General features: G+C 37.6%; 1 protein-coding gene across 2 annotated transcripts in view; it reads right to left on the reverse strand.

Moving 5' to 3' along the window:
• Window positions 1-680: 680 nt before the first annotated feature.
• mtbp (MDM2 binding protein) overlaps window positions 681-20,894 on the reverse strand; it is a 21,564-nt gene continuing 1,350 nt past the window's right edge. The window contains exons 4-22 of one of the 2 annotated variants that reach the window (XM_059567541.1): window positions 20,826-20,894; window positions 20,528-20,586; window positions 20,219-20,360; window positions 19,984-20,098; window positions 18,855-18,977; window positions 12,868-12,962; window positions 11,915-11,981; window positions 11,607-11,724; window positions 11,253-11,423; window positions 9,052-9,165; window positions 8,245-8,415; window positions 6,013-6,076; window positions 5,658-5,816; window positions 4,886-4,981; window positions 4,532-4,783; window positions 2,726-2,927; window positions 1,831-1,944; window positions 961-1,026; window positions 681-813 (exon numbers count right to left, since the gene is read on the reverse strand). The exon at window positions 20,826-20,894 is cut by the window's right edge and continues 74 nt beyond it. In XM_059567541.1, the coding sequence (XP_059423524.1) occupies window positions 775-813; window positions 961-1,026; window positions 1,831-1,944; window positions 2,726-2,927; window positions 4,532-4,783; window positions 4,886-4,981; window positions 5,658-5,816; window positions 6,013-6,076; window positions 8,245-8,415; window positions 9,052-9,165; window positions 11,253-11,423; window positions 11,607-11,724; window positions 11,915-11,981; window positions 12,868-12,962; window positions 18,855-18,977; window positions 19,984-20,098; window positions 20,219-20,360; window positions 20,528-20,586; window positions 20,826-20,894 (2,236 nt within the window). In that variant the 3' untranslated portion in view covers window positions 681-774. Of the gene's footprint in view, window positions 814-960; window positions 1,027-1,830; window positions 1,945-2,725; window positions 2,928-4,531; window positions 4,784-4,885; window positions 4,982-5,657; window positions 5,817-6,012; window positions 6,101-8,244; window positions 8,416-9,051; window positions 9,166-11,252; window positions 11,424-11,606; window positions 11,725-11,914; window positions 11,982-12,867; window positions 12,963-18,854; window positions 18,978-19,983; window positions 20,099-20,218; window positions 20,361-20,527; window positions 20,587-20,825 lie in introns of both variants that reach the window. The other variant, XM_059567540.1, reaches the window with a different exon arrangement.

Genomic DNA, 20,894 nt, shown 5'->3' on the forward strand with positions numbered 1-20,894 from the left:
GTTCAGATTGCATGTTGCCTCCGAGGGCTTTCAGGGTTGCCAATGTAATGTGCAGCCCCCTCCCTCCCTGCTTTCCCATCACCCATCTGGGCACCCAGGAGCAAGAACAATGGCCCTATGTGGGACTGGAATGTGTCCGTTGAATAGTTTACCAAATGAGTCACCCTCAACCTTCTCTGGGCAGGGAGTACGAGGGAGCAGTTACTCTTTACCCAATGCGACCGTAGGTAATTTTAGGGCGAATTACTTGCAGCGGTAGTTTAGTGCTGACAGTGTGTGACCAATGAAAAAGAAAAGATGAGGCAATCACAGAAGGAATGATGAGGTTTTGGAAAAGAAAAAAAAAGTTGAGACTCATGTGTTCCTTGTTTCACGCTTGAGTTGTGATTTGAGCGAACTGATTACTGAAATATGATCTGGGGAGAAACGCCCTCTGACTGATTTTCATGATGCAAAACAGCGCTTCTCAGAAAACGTGGGGCCATATTTGGCTGTTTGTCAGTCAGACACAGTTCATGTGTTAGACCTTCCAAAACCAAATGAAAACATTTTTGATACATTAAAATGATTATCACAAACACACAAAAAATATAGAATATAGAAATAAATATGTACATGCCAGGAACAGTTGTATAATTAATGCTGTGAGAAGTTCTACAGCGTTTGAAACACTTTTCTAAAAGCTCCATCCATTCACTTTGTAGGATCATGATGTTCGTTCTAATCGCAGCGTCCTACTGCACATTTACCTTCAGTTTCCAACTGCAAATCAAGTCAACTTTTAGATGATTTCTCCACAACCCAATCAATCACCTGTGGATGAGAACAGTGTGTGTATAAAAACATTGTTTCAATTCTGAGGCCACCTTATAAAAACAACTCAAACCAACATAGCTGTAATTTGTCATTTTCATCAACTCGGGTCCTTCAGAACACAGTAAATTAAAGTGCGTGCTCTACCTGTTTGGCGTTGTTACTGGCAGCTTTCTTCATTTCCTCATGAAGGCCACGTGAGGTTTTCAGATCCTGTTGTAAAACAAACATACAAGTTGCTGAGACATAACGGCTCAGAGAAGAGCATTGTGCAAGCTAGACTTTACTGATGCTTTATTACATTAATGCATACTTATATGAACATTCAAAGGTTTGGGGTCGGTACAATTTCTTTTCAAATAAATAAATACTTATATTCAGCAAGGATGCATTCAATTTATTAAAAGAGACCGTAAAGACAATCATATTAATAAATCCAGTTTGTAAAAATCAAGGATTTCATAAAATATTAAGCAGAGCAACTTCAATGTTTTTAAGATTGAAAATGCAGCTTTGCCATCACAAGATTAAATTACATTAAAGATTCAAATAAATGTTTTTTATAAAAAAAACGTCACATAATCATGAGATATAAGCCAACCAAGTTTATACAGAATATCAATGTCAGTTCAGAATCCATCGCCTTGATTATGCTGGTAAGTGAAAGTTATCCTAATATAACAGAGACCATTTATATATTGAGTTCTTAAAGGTACCGTAGCAGAGACAGTCTGTATATACGGAGTAAATTATAATTGATTTTAGTGCACATAAAAATCTTGACTAAATCAACTTCAGTGAAAAATACTAAGTTCCTATAAATGTGTTTGAATGCTTTAGGAACAAAGCCAATTGAAACAAGTTTGTTGAACTAAGTTTTTGCTTCCCTGTCATGGATAAATGATGTAGATAACATCAATCGGCAGCGTTTACGCGGCATATTTTGAGCGCTTCAAAGATGTCCTAAAGGCAGGACAGCAGGGTGCGAGGGAAAGAGGCAGAATGATTCGTACCCACCTTCAGATAGAACTTTGATATGTCAAACAGTCTTTGACTACAGGCTTCAAAGCACTTGTGCTCGCTGCTGATCCCGTGTTTATGGAGCGTCTTAGCAACCACCTCCCTCAGCATCTGAAGCAGAAACAACGGATGAGAATGATGCACAATCACGTAACTACTGCACTCACAGACCTCACATAAAGACCTGACATTTGCTGATGACTGGTAGTGAATACACTGAATAAAGTAAAGGGTTCATGGTTTTGAATGGGCTGAGAGTTGTTCTGCCTTATTCCATGTCTCTCTGGAATACTTGATTCTGATTGGTCAAATGCAGCATCCAGTGGCCAGATATTTTGAAATAATGACCCTTAAACTGCATATTTCCTAGCCACCTTTTTTCTACAAAGCGCTACTATTTTTTATGTCTATCTTAGAATCAATATTTTATACCTATATATTAATTTGTCAAGTTGGCATGTTATAAGCGAGGTAATGTACATTATCTAAATATATTTAGGTTTTGCTTTGTTTAAATATCTTCAATATTAAATCACTGGCTGATACCAATAAATGAATGTTTTAAACTATTTAATTTAAATTATTATTTACAATTTATTCATTCTGTCAAAAACGAAATAAATAAAACACTAAAATCAATCTTTTTTTAAAACATAAGTTTTCCATTCCGCCACCCTTTCAACTCTCTATACTGTCCTCTATAAATAAAAAAGCAACAAAACAGAAATATCTTTTAAAAAAAGATATATTTACCTATTTATATGCAATATCTGACAATAACAATAAAAGAAAAAAAAACATATCACACGACAAACTAAATGATACCAATATATACAGTGCATCACTAATGCTGATTTGATCAATTCTCCAGAGCCTGATCATTAGCAATTACCCTGTTGTGTTTCTCGGAGCGGGACTCGGTCTGGGACTGGCTGGGTTTTTGACTGGGCGAGGGGTCGGCAACCGAAGCAGAACGCCTGGCCAGACCTGAGCTGGAGCTGGAACGGGAACGGACTGCTTGCTGCCGCAGAGCCCCCACTGCTGGGTGAGTGCCACCTGCACCTAGAGATCCAGAGCTCTCCGATTTACAGAACCTGCCAAAGGGGTTTTAAAAGGGATGAGGTGGATGGTGTAAGATATTGCTTCTCTGAGATCATCAATCCCACAATCTCACTTTGTAACTCGCATCAAAACTCTAATCAAAATGGCTTGATGTGATGGCCTAACTTAAGCGCTGGAGCACACACTTTTTTTCTTCAGGAGATGTCAGCTCCAGCGCTCTCTTTCTAAGCCCATTTAAAAAGAACTGCTCAGTTCCAGGATGTTTTTTTATCCTTGAACATATATTTCCAGGCTTGTGATTTTAGTTCCCGATGATGTGACACCGCTGTGGTAATTTCAGAGTATGAGATGATGATGATAGGCCTTTAAATTAATGTGGCCCCTGGAGTTCTGCAGTAGGTCAGCATTAAAAAAAAAAAGTCAATAAGCCAATAAGCTCATGTCTTGACAAGACATCATCTAATGCACGCTGGGCTTCTGTGGTGGCAAAGAAGGACAAACCATAGTCATTTGATCACTGCCATATGTGAAGCGCATTTAGAGAGGGTCTATGTGATTTTAGCTAAAAATGTTCGAAATAGTAAGACTTTTGACTTTCATTGCAGTGCTGCCCAGTAATTTTCATCCATTGCTCATTTCACCCTTTCACAAAAGCCATCAAGCAAAGATCTATATTCAATTTGGGTGTGAGAGTGACGTATGGCGCATTCAAATGCATGTAAAGTGGAGGAACGGAGGGGCAGGGGAAGGCAATGATGAGCAGGCAGAACTAAAATGAGCCATAAGGGAGAATCAATGAACTGACAGCTTCAGAAAATTAACCTAACTGGAGAAACATTAGTTTGACTGTCTAACTGAATGTCCCTCTTCTGAGAACTGGTGTGTAATGATAGGTCGACTTATTTAAATACTTGCAAGAATATCATTACAACTGGCCTTAAACACCCTTAAAAATAATAAAAACCATTATTAATGTTTGAGCCCCAAAAATTATTGAATATTACGCACTGAATTGGAATAATAGTATGATTTCTGAAGGATCATGTGAGGTTCAAGGACCTGAAAATTTTTGTATCTAATTTAGAGCTGAGAAACAATTAATCAATATCGCATTCAAAATAAAAGTTTGTTTACATACTATATGTGTATGTACTGTGTATATGTATTTTGTATATATAAACCCACACACACATATATGCTAATATATAAAAAATACTTGCATGTAAATATATTTATATATTCAGACTTGTACAGTATATATTTTTTAGTGTATGTGTATATATATATATATATATATATATATATAATTTTTTTTTTTCATATAAAAATCTAAAATATTTTTCCTTAATATATGTATATGTATTTATTTATACGTAATATATATATATATATATATTTATATATATATATATATTATATATATATATATACACAGAACCCACACATATAGTATGTAAACAAACTTTTATTTTGAATGTAATTAATCGTTTTGCAGACCTAATCTAATTTAATGCCAAATGACCTGCTACCTGATGCAAAAAAAAAAACAATATCCCAAGAAGACCTGTGGCCATCTATAGGTAAGAAGAAGCCATGAGATGACCCTTCATCATTAATATGCATGCTGTGTTGTCACCTCTTGTGTGTTTGGAGGTCTGTTTCGCGGGAGCGACGTTTGAGGCGGGCCGGCTCGCTGTGCAGAGCTTCACCGTCGGGCACACTGCCCGGTTCAGACAGCACGGCTGGGGAGGGTGCAGGGCTCAGGGCGAATGGCACAGGGCAGGGCTCCTTACAGCATGTGCTCTGGGTCTCATATCTTATTAGACGAGACTGCAGCTTCACAAAGCCACGATCTCGCTCAAGGGCCATTCGCTCATCCAGGCAGAACCTGACGCACACGCAGAGAATGCTTGAGAAGATGGAGGAATTAGGGAGAACAGATATTGTAAAATGGATGAGTTTTTATATAGACACACACACGCCCGCTTACTCTATTCCATGGTAGTGGGATCGGGCGGCTTTTGAGAAAGGAAGCTTGGTCACCTTCATGGGTGTGAGGTCAGGAGACAACTGAAATGCATGATCACTACACAAACAAAAACACAAACCACATTTAGAGACATTTAGTTCAGGAATTATTAAATATGAGTATTTCTAGAGACGGTAGAAAATCTACACAATATATTTTTTTTTCTATTTATTATTATCTTTATCTCTGGTACACAACTAGTACATAACCTCCATTTTATTATTCACAATAGGGCCACCAAAAATGAATGAATTAATCATCTGATGTTGTTCCAAAGGCATAAAACATGAACCGAAGATGATGATAACTATTTTTAACAAAATTTTACAAACATGAATTAAAGTGTTAAATATATATATATTTTTTTATCACTTTAACTACATTTTAAACTTTTATAGTTGGGTCCTTACACAAAGCTACATGTGACCCTGGACCACAAAACTGACCCTTTATGACTGGTCACATATATGATAGTGTCCAATGCATCACTTTATCAATACTCAATGTGCTTTTTTGCCCCCGTTTGAAATCCTGAACTGCCTCATTGTTTTATTACATGGACCAGTGCAAGCAGAAAAAAAACAAATTGTAAAACTTGAATGATGTTTTAAAACTTTCTACCATTTACACATATGCTCCCTCCTAGTCTAGAGGGACTTGAATTGCGGTTTTAATAAGCTAGGGAAAAAAGTCATTAAGAGACATCATGTCAGACTCTGTGTGTAAGACCAACCCTCTAAGCACGGGCAGCGGCTGTAGTTCCCCACTAGGCAGTCCATCTGGGGTGAAGTGTTTGAGCAGCTCTCTGGCATCCAGCAGTGTAGAACTTCCCCTCTGGCTATCTTTAGGCCCCATCAGACTCTCAGAGGAACCACTGCTGAACAGTCTGCACCTGTGGATGACACTGAAATTTATTCATGCAACCAACCACAAATCTACTATTCCAACCATTGAACAAATGCACAAGCTATTTTCCCATCTAATACACTGTTTTGAGATTCATTAAGCCCTCAACAAAGACAACAACTAAAGGCTCCAGACATGGTAATGAGTTTTCAGATAAGGTGAAATAGTCCCAGATGGTTTACCTGGATCTTTGTCGGGCTCTCTGTATGTTCTCATAGTTTTGCAGGACACTCCTCTCTGGCCATTCTGTGTGAGCACAATGTTTCACATCTTTGAAAGAAAAGTAATGGTCAGAAAGAGCAACAGGTTGAGTAAATAAAAGTGAATCTTAATAAGAACACCAAGAATTACATATCGTTATTCACACACAGGCACAAAAGTGTTTCTAATCAACCTCTGTGATATTTTACAACATATTTGCCTGTCATTTGGTATTTGGAAATACCATATAATACTGATACTTCATTTAGACTAGTGTTTGTTCTATGTATTAAGGTGCAGTCAAATGAAACAACAGTGTCAACATAGTGAATTCAGGTGACCGACTCGCTGTGAAATCTGCATGGTTTTGTTTACTACACACATACTGAAGTGTGCGTGACACTCACAGTGTTTCAGTGTCTGCTGCCCCAATATACATGAAGACAAGAACATAATCACTAGAACTGCTCTGAGAGTCACGTCATGAACATTTCAGAGTTTCTTTTGAGGAAAAAGTATTTTCATATCATATACAAACAGAAAGGTCTTCAGAGCAGTGTATCCAAATAAGTTTGGTTTAACTTGAATAAACTGTGACAGATATAATAATGCAATGATAGTACTATTGCTACTAATAATAATAATAAAAAATATATATATTAAAACATTATTTTTCGAGAAATATTTGCCAGAATTTATTTAGCTGAAAAATGGAAATCAGGGTTTCTACAGGATTCTTAAGATCTAATTTAAGAGTTGAAGACCTTTTAAAAAAAATAAACAAATAAAATTAATACCATATGAGAGGGGTAGAGCAATGTCTATACATATTAAACTGTAAAATGACTTCACAAAGCATGATTTACAGTTTAGATACATGGCAATTTTTTTTAATAAAATGATATACTTCACATTTCAGCCTTTAAATAGAATTTTTAAGAAAATAAACATGACAAAAGTATTTGCCCAATTCTATTAATTTAAGCAATTATTAACAATTAATTATTATATTAATTAAAAAACATATAAATACATTTTATCGTTTCCATTTTTATAATGCATTATCCTTTTATTGATCCACCAGTTCAGATTTACAGCTCTGCGTGTTGGCAGGATTAAAACATGGGTCGATTTTCACACTGGTTTGAACAAAAACAATCATTATTTAAAAAAAAAAGCGCATTCATTCTCTACCAGCAGGTGGCACTTTCGGAGCGACTTTTGGTGGGTTTTTTTTTTTTTTTTACATTGGATTACTCAATGCAGGCTGATGAACCTTTAACAGTTTATAGTTATATGGCAACAAGTGTTCAACATTCAACCCTTTCTTTTTCATCAGTATTATTTGTGATAAATGTGTAAACATGAATTCCTCTCTTGCTGTGTTATAAGCCGAGCTTCATGTGCTTTCACTTTCACGAATCGTGATCTTGATTTTACTTTTTTTGAACTAATTTAATATTTTACTTTAGTGTGAAAAGCAAATCCACAATCAACCATATCGTTTCCTCAATATTCGCGTAATGTTTGCCGCTTAAATTTGATACACCTAAATGTAAGACTTTTTAAGGACCTGCAGGAACCCTGCAAATACATGAGACAGAATTTCTGTAAATCAATTAATTACAGATGCTTTTGATTAATATTTAATAAAACCATTAAAATGGAATACAGAAAATTTATGGAAAACAGAATTTGGTAAAAAATAAAACTGAATTGGAGAAAAAAAATTCATAGGGCCTTAAAATTGTAACTTTTGTTAAAGTTTTAATAAATTGCGGTTTAATTTCAATTAAATAGACATGATTTTGAATGAATAACATAACCATCAAAACAGAGTAAAAAAAAAACTGAATCCAGAAAAATAAAACAGTTTTTTGGAAAAATGAAAACCAATTTCACAGGGACCTAAGTCAATGGTAATTTAATAACTTTTGAAATCAAATGCATTTTTGTTAACTTTTGTACAATGAACAAATGTGGTACCATGTTGGCTCTTCATTTGACACATAAATTTGGGTAATGAAGCAAAACCAGTCTAGAAGCACTGGTCTAAACTTGATTTTATTATAATAAACATAAGTAGTAATCAATATGATGTATATAATAATAATAATGTATCAGTGTAATAATTACCACAGTTTTTTTTTTTTTTTTTTTTTTTTTACAAATGATGCATCGCTAAAGCAAACTGCTCTGCAAGTAGTCCTCACCAGTAGTGTTAGAAGAGGAAGTCCGGTTCTCCTTCTCCAGGCACATGCGTTCAGACGCTCTAGACAGAGTGGAGTCGTGCATTTGAAGGTACTGCTCTCTGGCCAGATTCAGCAGAGCCTTCAGTTCATTCACAGGAATGGCAGCAGACTTCTGGGCCTCCTCTCGTCGCCCTAGCCACACATGAGATGCATCATTAAATGTCTCTCATTAATCACACTAACCTTTCAAACCAATCTGTTACATATTGTATCTGTCTGCTTCATGTTGACTTTCACTTTCTTGTAAGACACATTAATGAAACTTAGCACATCTGAGACAGCTGTACATTTAATCATGTTTTCAAATCAGATCTCACAAAATCCCCTCTAGAAGTGCATTATTAAAGGGTAAAATTGTGCATAATCACACATTTTCACTACTAATTTGATGTCCAATGTTTGTACTCTGTATACAAAATGTGCAAAGAAAAATTGTCACATGTCTGATACAGCCTATGAACTAAGCTGAATTTATTAGCTACAAGCCTAATAACAGTGCTCTGACATGCCAAAATTAATCTATCAATCATATAGGCTATCATGCATCATAAACACTTGTTAACACAGTAGGTTTTGAAGGCCTGAAAAAAGCTCTATTGTTTACCACACAAAAGAGATCTTAATTTTCAGAACGAGCTCACGTGAGACTGAGAATGTGTGACCACAGGAATATGATTAGAAATGTGCTGCTCTGGGGTGACTGAAGCACAGCGTGTGAATACTTAGAGGTCCTGGTGAAAGATTTTCCGTTGCCTGGGAAACACTTACGGCAGCATTCCTTGAGGACCAGAGTCTGCACCTTGGCCAGCTTTCTCTCCCTTTGCAGGAACTGCTCTCCACGGAGACACGGCAGGGACCGTAGCCAGTCAGCAGTGCTGCTCCCTGTGGAGAAAGAAAGAAGAGAAGAGAATGAGAGAATAAGAATGCAGAAGAGTGAGTCAAGAGGTGTTAATCACAGTATCAGGAGAGAAGCCTAACCAGAATATCCAATCTTACATTTCAAAACTGCAGTACTGTTCCTCCTTACAAGTTTGATTTGGTTACATTAATGCTCTTACATGCACACTATTTAGTGAAGTGACGTGTGGCCAAGTATGGTGACCCATACTCGGAATTTGTGCTCTGCATTTAACTCATTCAAGTGCACGCACACACCGTGAACACACACACCCGGAGCAGCCATTGTGGAGCCCGGGGAGACATTTAAAAACTTAAAAGCCATCCAGACAGGCTATGATTACATATTAGCTAATTTTGGAAAAAATTTGTAAATAGTTTGTTAAACTGTAAAAATACGTGCATTAGCATTTTAAGATGCTTAATTCTATATAAAAATGAAAGACAAAATAATTGTTTTTATTTTAAAAGCCCTGATGCCAATTTAATTTGACTGGCCTGTGGCAAACTGCTTATAGAAAACTCCCAGGTACCAAGCATCTCTTCAGAATCCATTCAGAGACAGTATACACCTGAGGGGTATCCTGGAGTGCTCATCACAATGCAGTCTCTCTGAAAAGCTCTTGTATGAGATGAACATGTTTTTTTGGGTCTATTGTTAGTACCAACGCCGAACCATTGTTGCCGTATTGCGCACCAACATAAACAACCACTTTCTTATTTGTGTCTTAAGTTATCAGGGTTGAGTTATGGATCTGGCACAACCTTCTAAGCTCCACGGGAGGCTCTGAGCAAACCCAATCATTCTCTGATCTCAAGAGCAGCAATTTAATGTAACTAAGCTCTCCAGCGGTGGGCTTCGATACAGCCACTCTCGCTATACAAAGAAGAGTAGTGAACCACAAACCACCTGATTACAAGTAACAAATAGATGCTAATCAATGAGAAGGCATGGCAAGTCGAGAAATTATATATTATATGAAATGGCCAAAAGTGTTCCGTTCAAATTTGATTATACTGCAAAAAGGGAAAGTGGGAAAAAGGCATGTCCTATGTCCTTCTGTTCCAGTGCTTGTTTAATTGAAAGTTTGTCCAAGACCAAATGTCCTCAGTTGCTCTGTCGACAAAGAAAGGGTTTTAAGCATTTACCCCGATGAAGTCTGAAGCTTTAAATACCAAACTGCTGAAAGGAACAAAAAGATACGTGACAGTTTGGGACTGTGCTACTGTATTTCCAATTCCATATTTCCAGGGCTTTCGGTATGGTGCATGTGCCGCACGGATAACGCTTGCATGCTAGAAATAGAACCGACGCCTATTTTTCACGCGACACGCAAGCGTGTTGGTAGCATTTCAAAAATAGAATAGGAAAATATGTTTATATGTCATTTTGTACACAAATACATATTAATTCATTACACTTTGATGTTTGAAAGTCTATAGGTTGACATAAATTCAGATATAAATGTAATTTAAAAAATAAATGAATAATCATCGATTTTCAAATATTGCACCTATCAAACAGTCTATTTTGCCGTCAATACTGTTGACGGTGTCCTTTATCAGTAGGCTTTATATTTATGCTCAACATGAAGTATAGATATTGTTGTCATGAAGACAAGAGCCTGGTCTGTCGGCGTTCTCCCTGTCACCTACAGCAGCGGGAATGCCACGGTTCTGGTGAAGCAGGCCTACAAGCTGGGATTGGTAATGCTGCACTAATCATAGTTATTTATTTATATTTTTCATTATATTTTATTATATGATATTGGTTTGAGACAGAGTATTTTATTTAGTGGAGAACTTTGCTGCAGTATATTATTTCTTATTCTTTTTTAATTTTATATATATTTTATAAAAAGTATTAAAAAAAAAAAAAAAAGTGTATAGTAATAAACAACCTGCAGTTCAATGTTTGCATTTCTTTCCCTTACTGTACCGAAAATGAACCGAACCGTGACTTTAAACCGAGGTACGTACCGAACCGTGATTTTTGCGTACCGTTACACCCCTACTAGGCATACTGTTGCATCTGCCATCGCCATCGACATTTAAATGATTGGTGATCATACCTGAGGAAGGTGGAACTTTTTCCCTGATGATGGAATTAAGCGTTGCCAGGGCAGCAGATCCATTGATCTGATTGGCTGTGTGTATCATTCGCGCTGTGCAGCCTCCTGACACCGTCCCCTGCACTAAGAAGAGGTAGCGGCCTCTTTCACCTTTTACCTCCACATCAGGCACTGCAGGGATGAAGAGTTAATAGCATGCTAGCAAACACACAGAAATAAAAGTAGGCAAATTCAGCGCATGAAAGTCAGCGTATAATTTTACAACGCGTGATGTGAGTGCTGGGCGGCACATGAGAATGAGCATGGTGCAATTATACATATTAACAGCCTTCAGAACAAAAACGCTGCTCATACCAGGTATGTCCTTGGGGCGTTTGGACATGAAGTCTCTCCATTTGCAGGAGCTGAGCTGGGAGGCCGCTGGGAAAGCCTCCGAGCTTATCACACAGGGCAAAGAAAACAAAGCTCCCACCTGCAACAGGAAACACTTTTTGTCTTTGTCGTCCCAGTGTTCCAGCTCTGGGAAATAAGTAGCTGGATGCAAGTTATCAATTTCTGACTATCCGTCTCAGAAGACTTTGACAGCTTTGGCTGAATCTTAGTGGGAGAGGGTGTATATCTGGCCGGAAGACAATAATTGGTGATGTTGGAGTTGGCCTTACCTCTCCACGCAATGTGCACAGTTGGTCCAAGAGTAGCTTGGCTTTGACAGATTTAGAAGTCAAACCACTGTAGAAGAATGTCAAGGTGTGAAGCAATACAAAGAGAAAAATGACAGTTTGCAGTTTACAGTAACAGTCATGAAGGACATGCCATCTCTACAATCATTAGCTCTCAGTGCAGAGTTCACCGCGTGACATTGAGAGAAGCCTGGTAAAGTTAGTAAATGTTTAGTACATGTTTGACTGTTTTTTAAACATACATTACAATTAAAAAATGTGGAGTTGGTCAGTTTCTTAAATGTTTTTGAAAGAGGTCTGTAGTAATTAAAAATACCATAAAAACTTTTAGTTTATATATAAGATAGTAAGTAACTTTTCTTACTATCCTTTATAGGGATACTTTCATGAATACAAAGTTCAGAACAGCATTTATTTGAAATACTAATCTTTTGTAACATTATTAATATCTTTACTGTAACCTTTGACAAATTGCAACCTTAGAATATATTACTAAAGCCAAACTTTTGAAGCTGCTTCAGATAAAAGTATCTGACAAATGCGTAAACGTAAAACAGATTATTATGCGTCATTTATTTTTAAAGCTTTCAGAACATCAACCAAATTCTTCCATATATGGCAAAAAAGGAAAATAAATCGTGCAGTACAATCTACAGGAACTACCTGTAAATAAATAAATAAAAAATGATTGGTTATTTATATAAAAAGAGGACAAATTTAGGTCCATTGTCATAGCATTTTTGAGAGAAACAAATTATATTCATTCCGATTGGTCAGTTTCTGTATACATGGAGAATCTATGTCTTTTCTAGCATTTTTACAGTATTTAATTTAAACCTTTGAAAAGGTAAATGATTACATTTCTGACATTTCTGTGCATTTATTGTTTGTGCTTATGAATAAAATGCCCTAATGGGATTCTTTGGGAAGGATACAGTTCAAACTCTGCACTGGACTGGAGAAGAATCGGGAGATCTTGGACTCTGACCAGCTGAATCAGTTCCAACACTGGCTGGTAACACTGAAACACCTAAAACACACAAAACCAACCATGTTTTCCAAGGTCATAGAATATGTATGTTCAGAGATAAATTAACCATTTGTGTCTTTGAAAATTGTCACTGTAAAAAAAACACACACACAGGCATCATGTGCTAGTGACTGTACGTTCTGTCAAGTCAGTAATGCATTATTCAAAACAAGGGAAAAGAAGAAAGGGAGGAAGAAGACCAAAGAAAACACTGATGACCAAGCAGTTTTGACCAAGCAAAGGCTTATGTGACCAACAGATTAAAGTGTTACTGGCTGTGGCAGCTGCTGGCTAATGAAAAGAAACAAAAACAGCCCTTTTATGGTTTATTTGCCATTAGCAGAGTAACGGTTAAAGCGGTTTTGGGGCCGCTGGGTGCTTGTGCCCCTGAGTGTTGAAACAAAATCAGCTTTGTGCTCAGACAGGACTAAACCAGAGCTTTTGGCCTGGAAAATGAGAGGCTGAGAGGGAGCTGGCAACATTTCTAACTCTTTATCAGCTCTTTCAGCTTCTATACAAGAGAAGGCGAGCAGAGAAAGAGGAAGTCAATCTAAAGAGATCTGCTCCATTATTCAGTAGTTCTGGACCCACAGAAAAGATGAGTACGATGCAACATGGTGAAATTAGTTCAAAGCTATATTTTAAGTCTTAAAAATACTGTTGCAAATCCCTTACAGGATGGAAAGATGATAACATCATGTTAACATTTCAGATAAAAGTATTTTTAAGACATTTTTAAACTAAAAACTAAATGTTTCATCGCCCAGTGTGTTTTACGATTTATAATGTTGTTGATTCATATTTATATTGTGAGGAAGATACTTAAAAACTTTCAAACTCTGAATTTATTTAAACTAAAATAAGGCAAGTGAACAGTCAGTAATAAAATAGGAATTGATTAAATGACAAGCAAATGGCACAAACAAATACGATACACGATATCGTAACTAAAATAAACTGTGCTTTAGATTTTTCAGGTAGTTTTAACAGTATTATTCAGATAAAGAAAAACCACAGAAACAGAATATCTATTTAACTTTATAATACTGGTTAGTCTTCAGTGCATCAATTACCATCAATGACAGAGCAGCAAGTTTATTTAGGTTGCGGCCTCTTTGCACGGATCAAACTGTTACACATAAGTTTTGTTTCTCTTAATAGTATACTGCCAATGTTTATTATAAATCGACTGTTTACATGACACTTTGACATTTTGTATGTATTTGGCCATTTACGTGCAAAGGCGCGCTTTGGGTGTGAGTCGACTCACAGAAAGGGTCTCAAAGTCACAGAGCGTCCAAGTACTGAATTTATCACTTGAATGTTTAAAATTGTAAGACTCAAAAGCACGTGCAAATTATATATTCCATCATCTGTCGCGAGCATCTTTCACGTTGAAACTAAACTCTGTTTCTACAACAGCATTGCAATTTAATAGCGAGCACTGATGAACAGCAAATTCAACCAGCTATTTTACAAAAGCTTTGAATCAGACTTTAGATTATTAGTTCTAATATTAGTTTCACTTCTGACTTGTCAACAAAGTTGAGAAATTTTAAATATATCAGCAGCAAATAGATTCTCTAGATTATCCAAACATTGCCATTAGAGCAGCAAAACGTAAAACAAACAATTTTTTATTGAATTTACATAAAAAAATAGATATATTCTAACACAAAGGCACCCAAAAGTACATTTGTAAACACTTATTGTGTGCATGCCTTTGTATTAAATGGCAAAAAGTGAAATTTATTTTAATTTAAATTTAACAAACGCACTTTAAGCAAAGCATTTCACAAAATAATTATCAAATGACAAAAAAATTGTTCAAACTTAGGATAAAATATTTGTACACATGGTGTAAAATGTTAGGTCTTCATTTTTGCTGAGAAAACCCATTTGCAGATGCCATTTTTTTTGTCCTGTAAAACGGCAGCAGACTGAAGAAGCTGTGTGACGGGTGAGTGGGATCACCTGCGATGCAGAGGGCTTTACAGGTGAGGTGGGTTCCATAAATGTCCTGGAGGGAAGGGAGAGAGACACCAACGATCTTTTCAGATGCTCTCACTACGCATTGAAGTGATTTGCAGCAGGACGCGTTGCAGGCGCCATACCACACAGTGATGCAGCTAGTCAGGATGCTCTCGATGGTGTCTCTGTAGAAGCTGCACATGATGGGGGCCGGGGCTCTGGCTCTTCTAAGTTTGCGGAGGAAGTAAAGACGCTATTGTGCTTTCTTGGCCAGTGCTGCAGTGTTGTCAGTCTAGAAGAGGTCCTCTGTGATGGGCACACCCAAGAACTTGGTGCTGCTCACTATCTCCACAGTCGCACAGTTGATAGTCGGAGGAACGTGCCGAGTGTGTGCTCTCCTGAAGTCAATAACAATCTCCTTCATCTTCTCCATATTCAGAGAGACTGTTGTCACTGCACCACCCTACCAGGCGGCTCAGCTTGATCATGTAGTTTAACTCATCTCTGTTGCTAATGAGACCCAATACATTTACATTTACATTTATTCATTTAGCAGACGCTTTTATCAAAAAAGCGTCTGCTAAAGGTAGTTAGATTTTTTTAAAGAATAGAATTAGAATAGTGAGTGTTAAAGTTAGAGGGTCAAATAAAGATGGAAGAGATGTGTTTTAAGCAGATTCTTGAAGATGGCGAAGGACTCAGCTGGGAAGCCAGTGCAAATTGATAAACAAAGGTGTGACATGTACCCTCTTTGGCTCATTAAAAATTAATCTTGCTGCCGCGTTCTGAATTAATTGTAAAGGTTTGATATAATTGGCTGGAAGACCTGCCAAGAGGGCATTGCAATAGTCCAGCCTGGACAGAACAAGAGCTTGAACAAGGAGTTGTGCAGCATGTTCCGAAAGAAAGGGCTTGATCTTCTTGATGTTGAATAAAGCAAATCTGCATGATCGGACAGTTTTAGCAATGTGGTCTGAGAAAGTCAGCTGATCATCAATCATAACTCCAAGGCTTCTAGCTGTTTTTGAAGGAGTTATGGTTGATGTGCCTTGATGGTGAAATTGTGATGAAACGATGGGTTTGCTGGAATCACAAGCAGTTCTGTCTTGGCAAGGTTGAGTTGAAGGTGATGGTCCATCATCCAGGAAGAAATGTCTGCGAGACAAGCTGAGATGCGAATAGCTACCGTCGGATCATCAGGATGGAATGAGAGGTAGAGTTGAGTCTCATCAGCATAGCAGTGGTATGAAAAGCCATGTTTCTGAATGACAGAACCTAATGATGCCATGAAGACAGAGAAGAGAAGTGGTCCAAGAACTGAGCCTTGAGGCACCCCAGTAGTTAGATGTTGTGACCCACTACAGTTGTGTCATCCGCAAACTTATTGAAGAGGTTGGAGTTGTGTGACGGTGTGCAGTCGCATGTCAGCAGAGTGAAGAGGAGGGGGCTCAGCACACATCCTTGGGGATCCCCAGTGTTCAGTGTGATGGTGCTGGATATGTTACTGCTGACCTGTACTGACTGAGGTCTTCCAGTCAGGAAGTGCAACAAACAGTTGCACAGCGAAGTGTTGAGCCCCAGTTGGACCAATTTGTGAATGAGCTGTCTAGGTATGATTGTGTTGAATGCTGAACTGATGTCTATGAACAGTATTTTGACATATGAGTCTTTTTTTGTCCAGATGTGTGAGTGCTGAATGGACGGCAGTGGCGTCATCGGTCGGACAGATATGCAAACTGGAACTGTCCTTAGGCCCACCTCATCTCAAGCTCTGAAGGCAGCGTTCCGTGTCTTCAGGAGTCTGTAGACCTCCCCTGTCATCCATGGCTTCTGGTTGGCCTAGACAGTGATGGTCTTTGTAACTGTTACATCATGAATACACTTGGTGATGAAGGCAGTGACCGTCTCGGAGTACTCTTGGAGGTCTGTGGTTTTACTGTATGTGGCAGCCTGCTTAAACATATTTCAGTCAGTGGTGTCAAAACAGTCTTCGAAGAGCCTCTGATGACCCTTCGAGCCACATTTGTATTTGTTTGTGAACTGGTTTGACGACTTTAATGAGCTGTCTGTATGCAGGCATTAGCATGACAGAGATGTGGTCTGAGGCACCAAGGTTAGGGAGGGGGAAGGCTTTGTAAGCTCCTCTCTGTGTGGGGTAAACAAAGTCCAGAGTGTTGTTACCCCGTGTTGGAAAGTCAATGTGTTGGTGTATTTTTGGGAACACACTCTTTAAGTCTGAGTGTATGAAATCTCCATCGAAGATGAAAAAAAGCATCAGGGTGGGCTGTCTGCTGCTCACTGATGTGCTGGTACAGTTCATTTAGTGCCTCGTTCTGTTGCTGGGAGGGATGTATACAGCAACGAGCAGTATGGCTGTGTATCCCCTCGGTAGATAGAACAGCCGGCACTTAATAATCAAAAACCCGTCGCCGCAAGATTTACCTCCCTCAATAAGAACAGTGTACACTCGATAGCATGTCAGCTGATCGAGCTGAATAGCGCTGTCTGGAACACAGTTGCTGTGCAATGTTTCTGTGAACACAAAAACACAACAGTCTCTTACAGTCCTCTGAGTTGAGTGTAGTAGTCGGATGTAATCCAGTTTATTGTCCAAAGAGCAAACGTTAGCCAGTACGATGGGGGGATAGCTGGCTTGTGTGGGTTAGCCGTTAGCCTAGCCCAGATACCTCCACGCTTACCCCTCTTTTGCTTCCTCTCACGCCGCTTGTGGTACCACCCCTGTGTTCAAGATGCAGTAGTGGGGGTTCATTTTTGGGTGGAGTAACCTTTTGTTGCGTTAAACTGACAACCCAATTATATAAACATAATAAACATACACAGAACACACACATATATTATGCAAACCAAAACTTTTATTTTGGATGTAATTAATCCCGATTAACCATTTGACAGCACTAAAATTTTTTATATTCTGTATGTAATGCAATGACAATCAGACACTTTAAAAAGCAACTCTAGTTGCCATTTATTTAATTCAAAGGTTACCATGATGTAGCATTAAAATGCCTTCACACTACAGTGTTAGCTTTTGAAATGAATTACTGAAAGAGCTCTGAATGAATGTTTGCATGTAAGTGCTGTCATCTCTCATCAGAGACGTATGGTCGTGGTGGCAGGTGGAAGGTAATGTCTTACTCACTCTGATACAGAGGGAAATAGCATTTTCACATTGATTGCGGTGCCCATAACAATAATAAAGTTCATAAGCACTGCGGGCATAAAAGAAAGAGAGTTAATGGTACTAATCAGTATAGAGGCAGTGAATGTACGGCACGAGCCCAGTGTAAACAGACTGTGGGGTGTAATCAGCTCCTTTGGAGGGGCTCAAGTCTCCACTACTGCCACTGTGATTAATCTAGAGCGGAAAACTCATTACGATTACATTCCACACTCTCACTTTTATGACAGAACGACAGTGTAAGAGATGCAGAGAGAGAGCAAGAAACAGCTGATATAAAAATGTAGAGCGCCTCTTTCATAGGGCCACAAATACACTGGAAAATTTTAGTCATCGTCTGAAACAATTTTCAGCAGGACTGTTTGATATTAATATTAAAAGCTTCATATGAGATCTCATTCCCATTTCTCCAAGTAAGAAACTCTCATGGGTGGCATCGTTTCAGATTGAGCCACCTGAAGAATCACTAATGTAGCTCACAAAGCATAGGTTTCATTTGCTTGACATTATTAGAATAAATTCTATAATAAACTTTCACTTGAAACTTGAACAAAACCAAAGCACTAGTATAATTAAAACAAAACTAAAACAAAAAAAACTGGGAATATTATGAACAGATTTCTGGAGCAGAAATTGAGTTGTTTTAGTCTCAAACAAATACAAACCTTTTCAGTTTTAGTAAAACAAATTTGTAATTGTAAGAATCCGTTGAATCTGCTCACCTCATGCTGTAGTTTATGATCAGTGCGGCATTGTGGGTCTGTGTGAGGATACAGTGTATCACTCCAGCGATTTCTCCTCTGAGCTCTCAAACAGAAACCCTCAAACTTCAGCTCAGAGGCAAACTGAAAATAACACAGAAAGCCATTCAGAATGAGCTGAAGAGAGATTTGCAAGTGTCATTCAGAAGTGTCTATACTTCACTACAATACTTGTCCTGTTTCTACAACACAAGAGTGACAGAAACTAATTTATGCTCAAGAATAGATAGATAAATTCTTCATTTCTGATTCAAACAAAACTTCCAAAAAACATGAGAATGGAGATTGCAGTTCTCAGAGAAACACTGACCTGGTCTCTGAGCAGCATGAACCAAACTGAGTGAATCAACTGGAAATCCAAACTCAAACCCTTTATCATCAATGATCTTTGTATCAGCATCAGGCTCATTAGGTGTATTAATGCATTTAATTCACTTTTAACCCAGAAACTTTACTGGTCCTACTATCTTTCCTTAACCAAAGCACACATTTTGCTGTATAAGAGCTCTCTTCCCGATAAGATATAAAAATTTTCCTGCTCAGAATTTCCCTGAATCAAATTATTTTCTTTAAATCTGCATGCTTACTAAGTCTTTCCATCTTTGTATTTACAGTTTCGCAAATCAGTAGGAGTTACTGCTCGCTCATACCTCATTTCTTGCAAGTGTTCGCCCTCTGCTGGACAGAAGTCTACAGTTTTATATATATATATATATATATATATATATATATATATATATATATATATATATATATTTTTTAAGACGTGGTAATTTTTTTTTTAGAGTAGGTTTGATATATTTTCCATAATTTTAGAATCTTTATTTACTATCATTTCAGTTAGTTGTAATTGAGCTTTTCATCTAATGTTAATATTTAGTTTTATTTAAAAAATAAAATAATAATAGATTATTTAATAGTTCATTGATCTGTTAGTTTGAGGAGGGACTATTTGCTTGTCCAACCAATGGCAAGAGCCTCTTTTTCCTAGTATTTCTGCAATTTTGCAATATCACACTTCACTTTTTAACCTTATACATTTGTTTTATTAAACATTTAAACAAAGTGGCTTTAGATCAGTATAATGTACCTTTTTCTCTCTAATGTGAAGTCCACCTCTCCAGATTTCTCTCCCATCCACAGAGCTGTCAATTACTAATGGAGAACATAAGCGACCATCTAGGTACATGGCTGCTTTCTGCCACCTTTATAGTGCAGAAACAAGAGACACGGGGCCATCAGGCATAGCAGAACTCATAAATAGAAAGGACAGGTCTATTATCTCAAGAACGGTGATATTATTACTGGAGAATATTGGATTTTACCCTGCATTGTGTTCAGTGACCATGATTATCTGTGCCGAATGCCATGCCCTCAAGTGCTTCAAAGAGCCAATCACAGGCAACATATCCTTCAACCCCGCCTCCTCATCCACACACAGAACAATCACATTAAGCAAAGACTTCCCTGCAATCAAGAACAAACATCACATCAATACAATAAAAAAGCATAGCAACACTATGATAACATTGTTTGCTGCTAGCAATATTCTCAAATCTGTAAAACAAAATAAAGAAAATATTACCATGATAACTTTAGAATGCCCAAAACCATTTAATATTATAAAATAGTACCTGGAGGAGGAAGTTTATCTGCTAACTGGTGAAGACCTTCGGCAGCCTCTTCAAAGAGTCTATCATGATAGTCAATCATCATGAAAAAAAAAACACACAGAGTTAATGGAAGTAAATGCAAATAAACGTTTCAATAATCAACTTATGAATGACATCAACTAATCCCAGAAATAAACGTTTCAATAATCAACTTATGAATGACATCAACTAATCCCAGAAACATGATTAATTGTTTGGTCCAATAAGGTTCTTCAGTTTGAGATATTATGGGGCGACAGTATCAATCACAATCTCTCACTCTGCGTGGGACGGGTTCTCTGTGAGCATGCTCTGTTCCTCTTGCTCCTGAAGGGCAGCGATGCAGGTG

The sequence above is a fragment of the Carassius carassius genome, chromosome 15 (assembly GCF_963082965.1).
Source record: "Carassius carassius chromosome 15, fCarCar2.1, whole genome shotgun sequence".
NCBI lineage: Eukaryota > Metazoa > Chordata > Actinopteri > Cypriniformes > Cyprinidae > Carassius > Carassius carassius.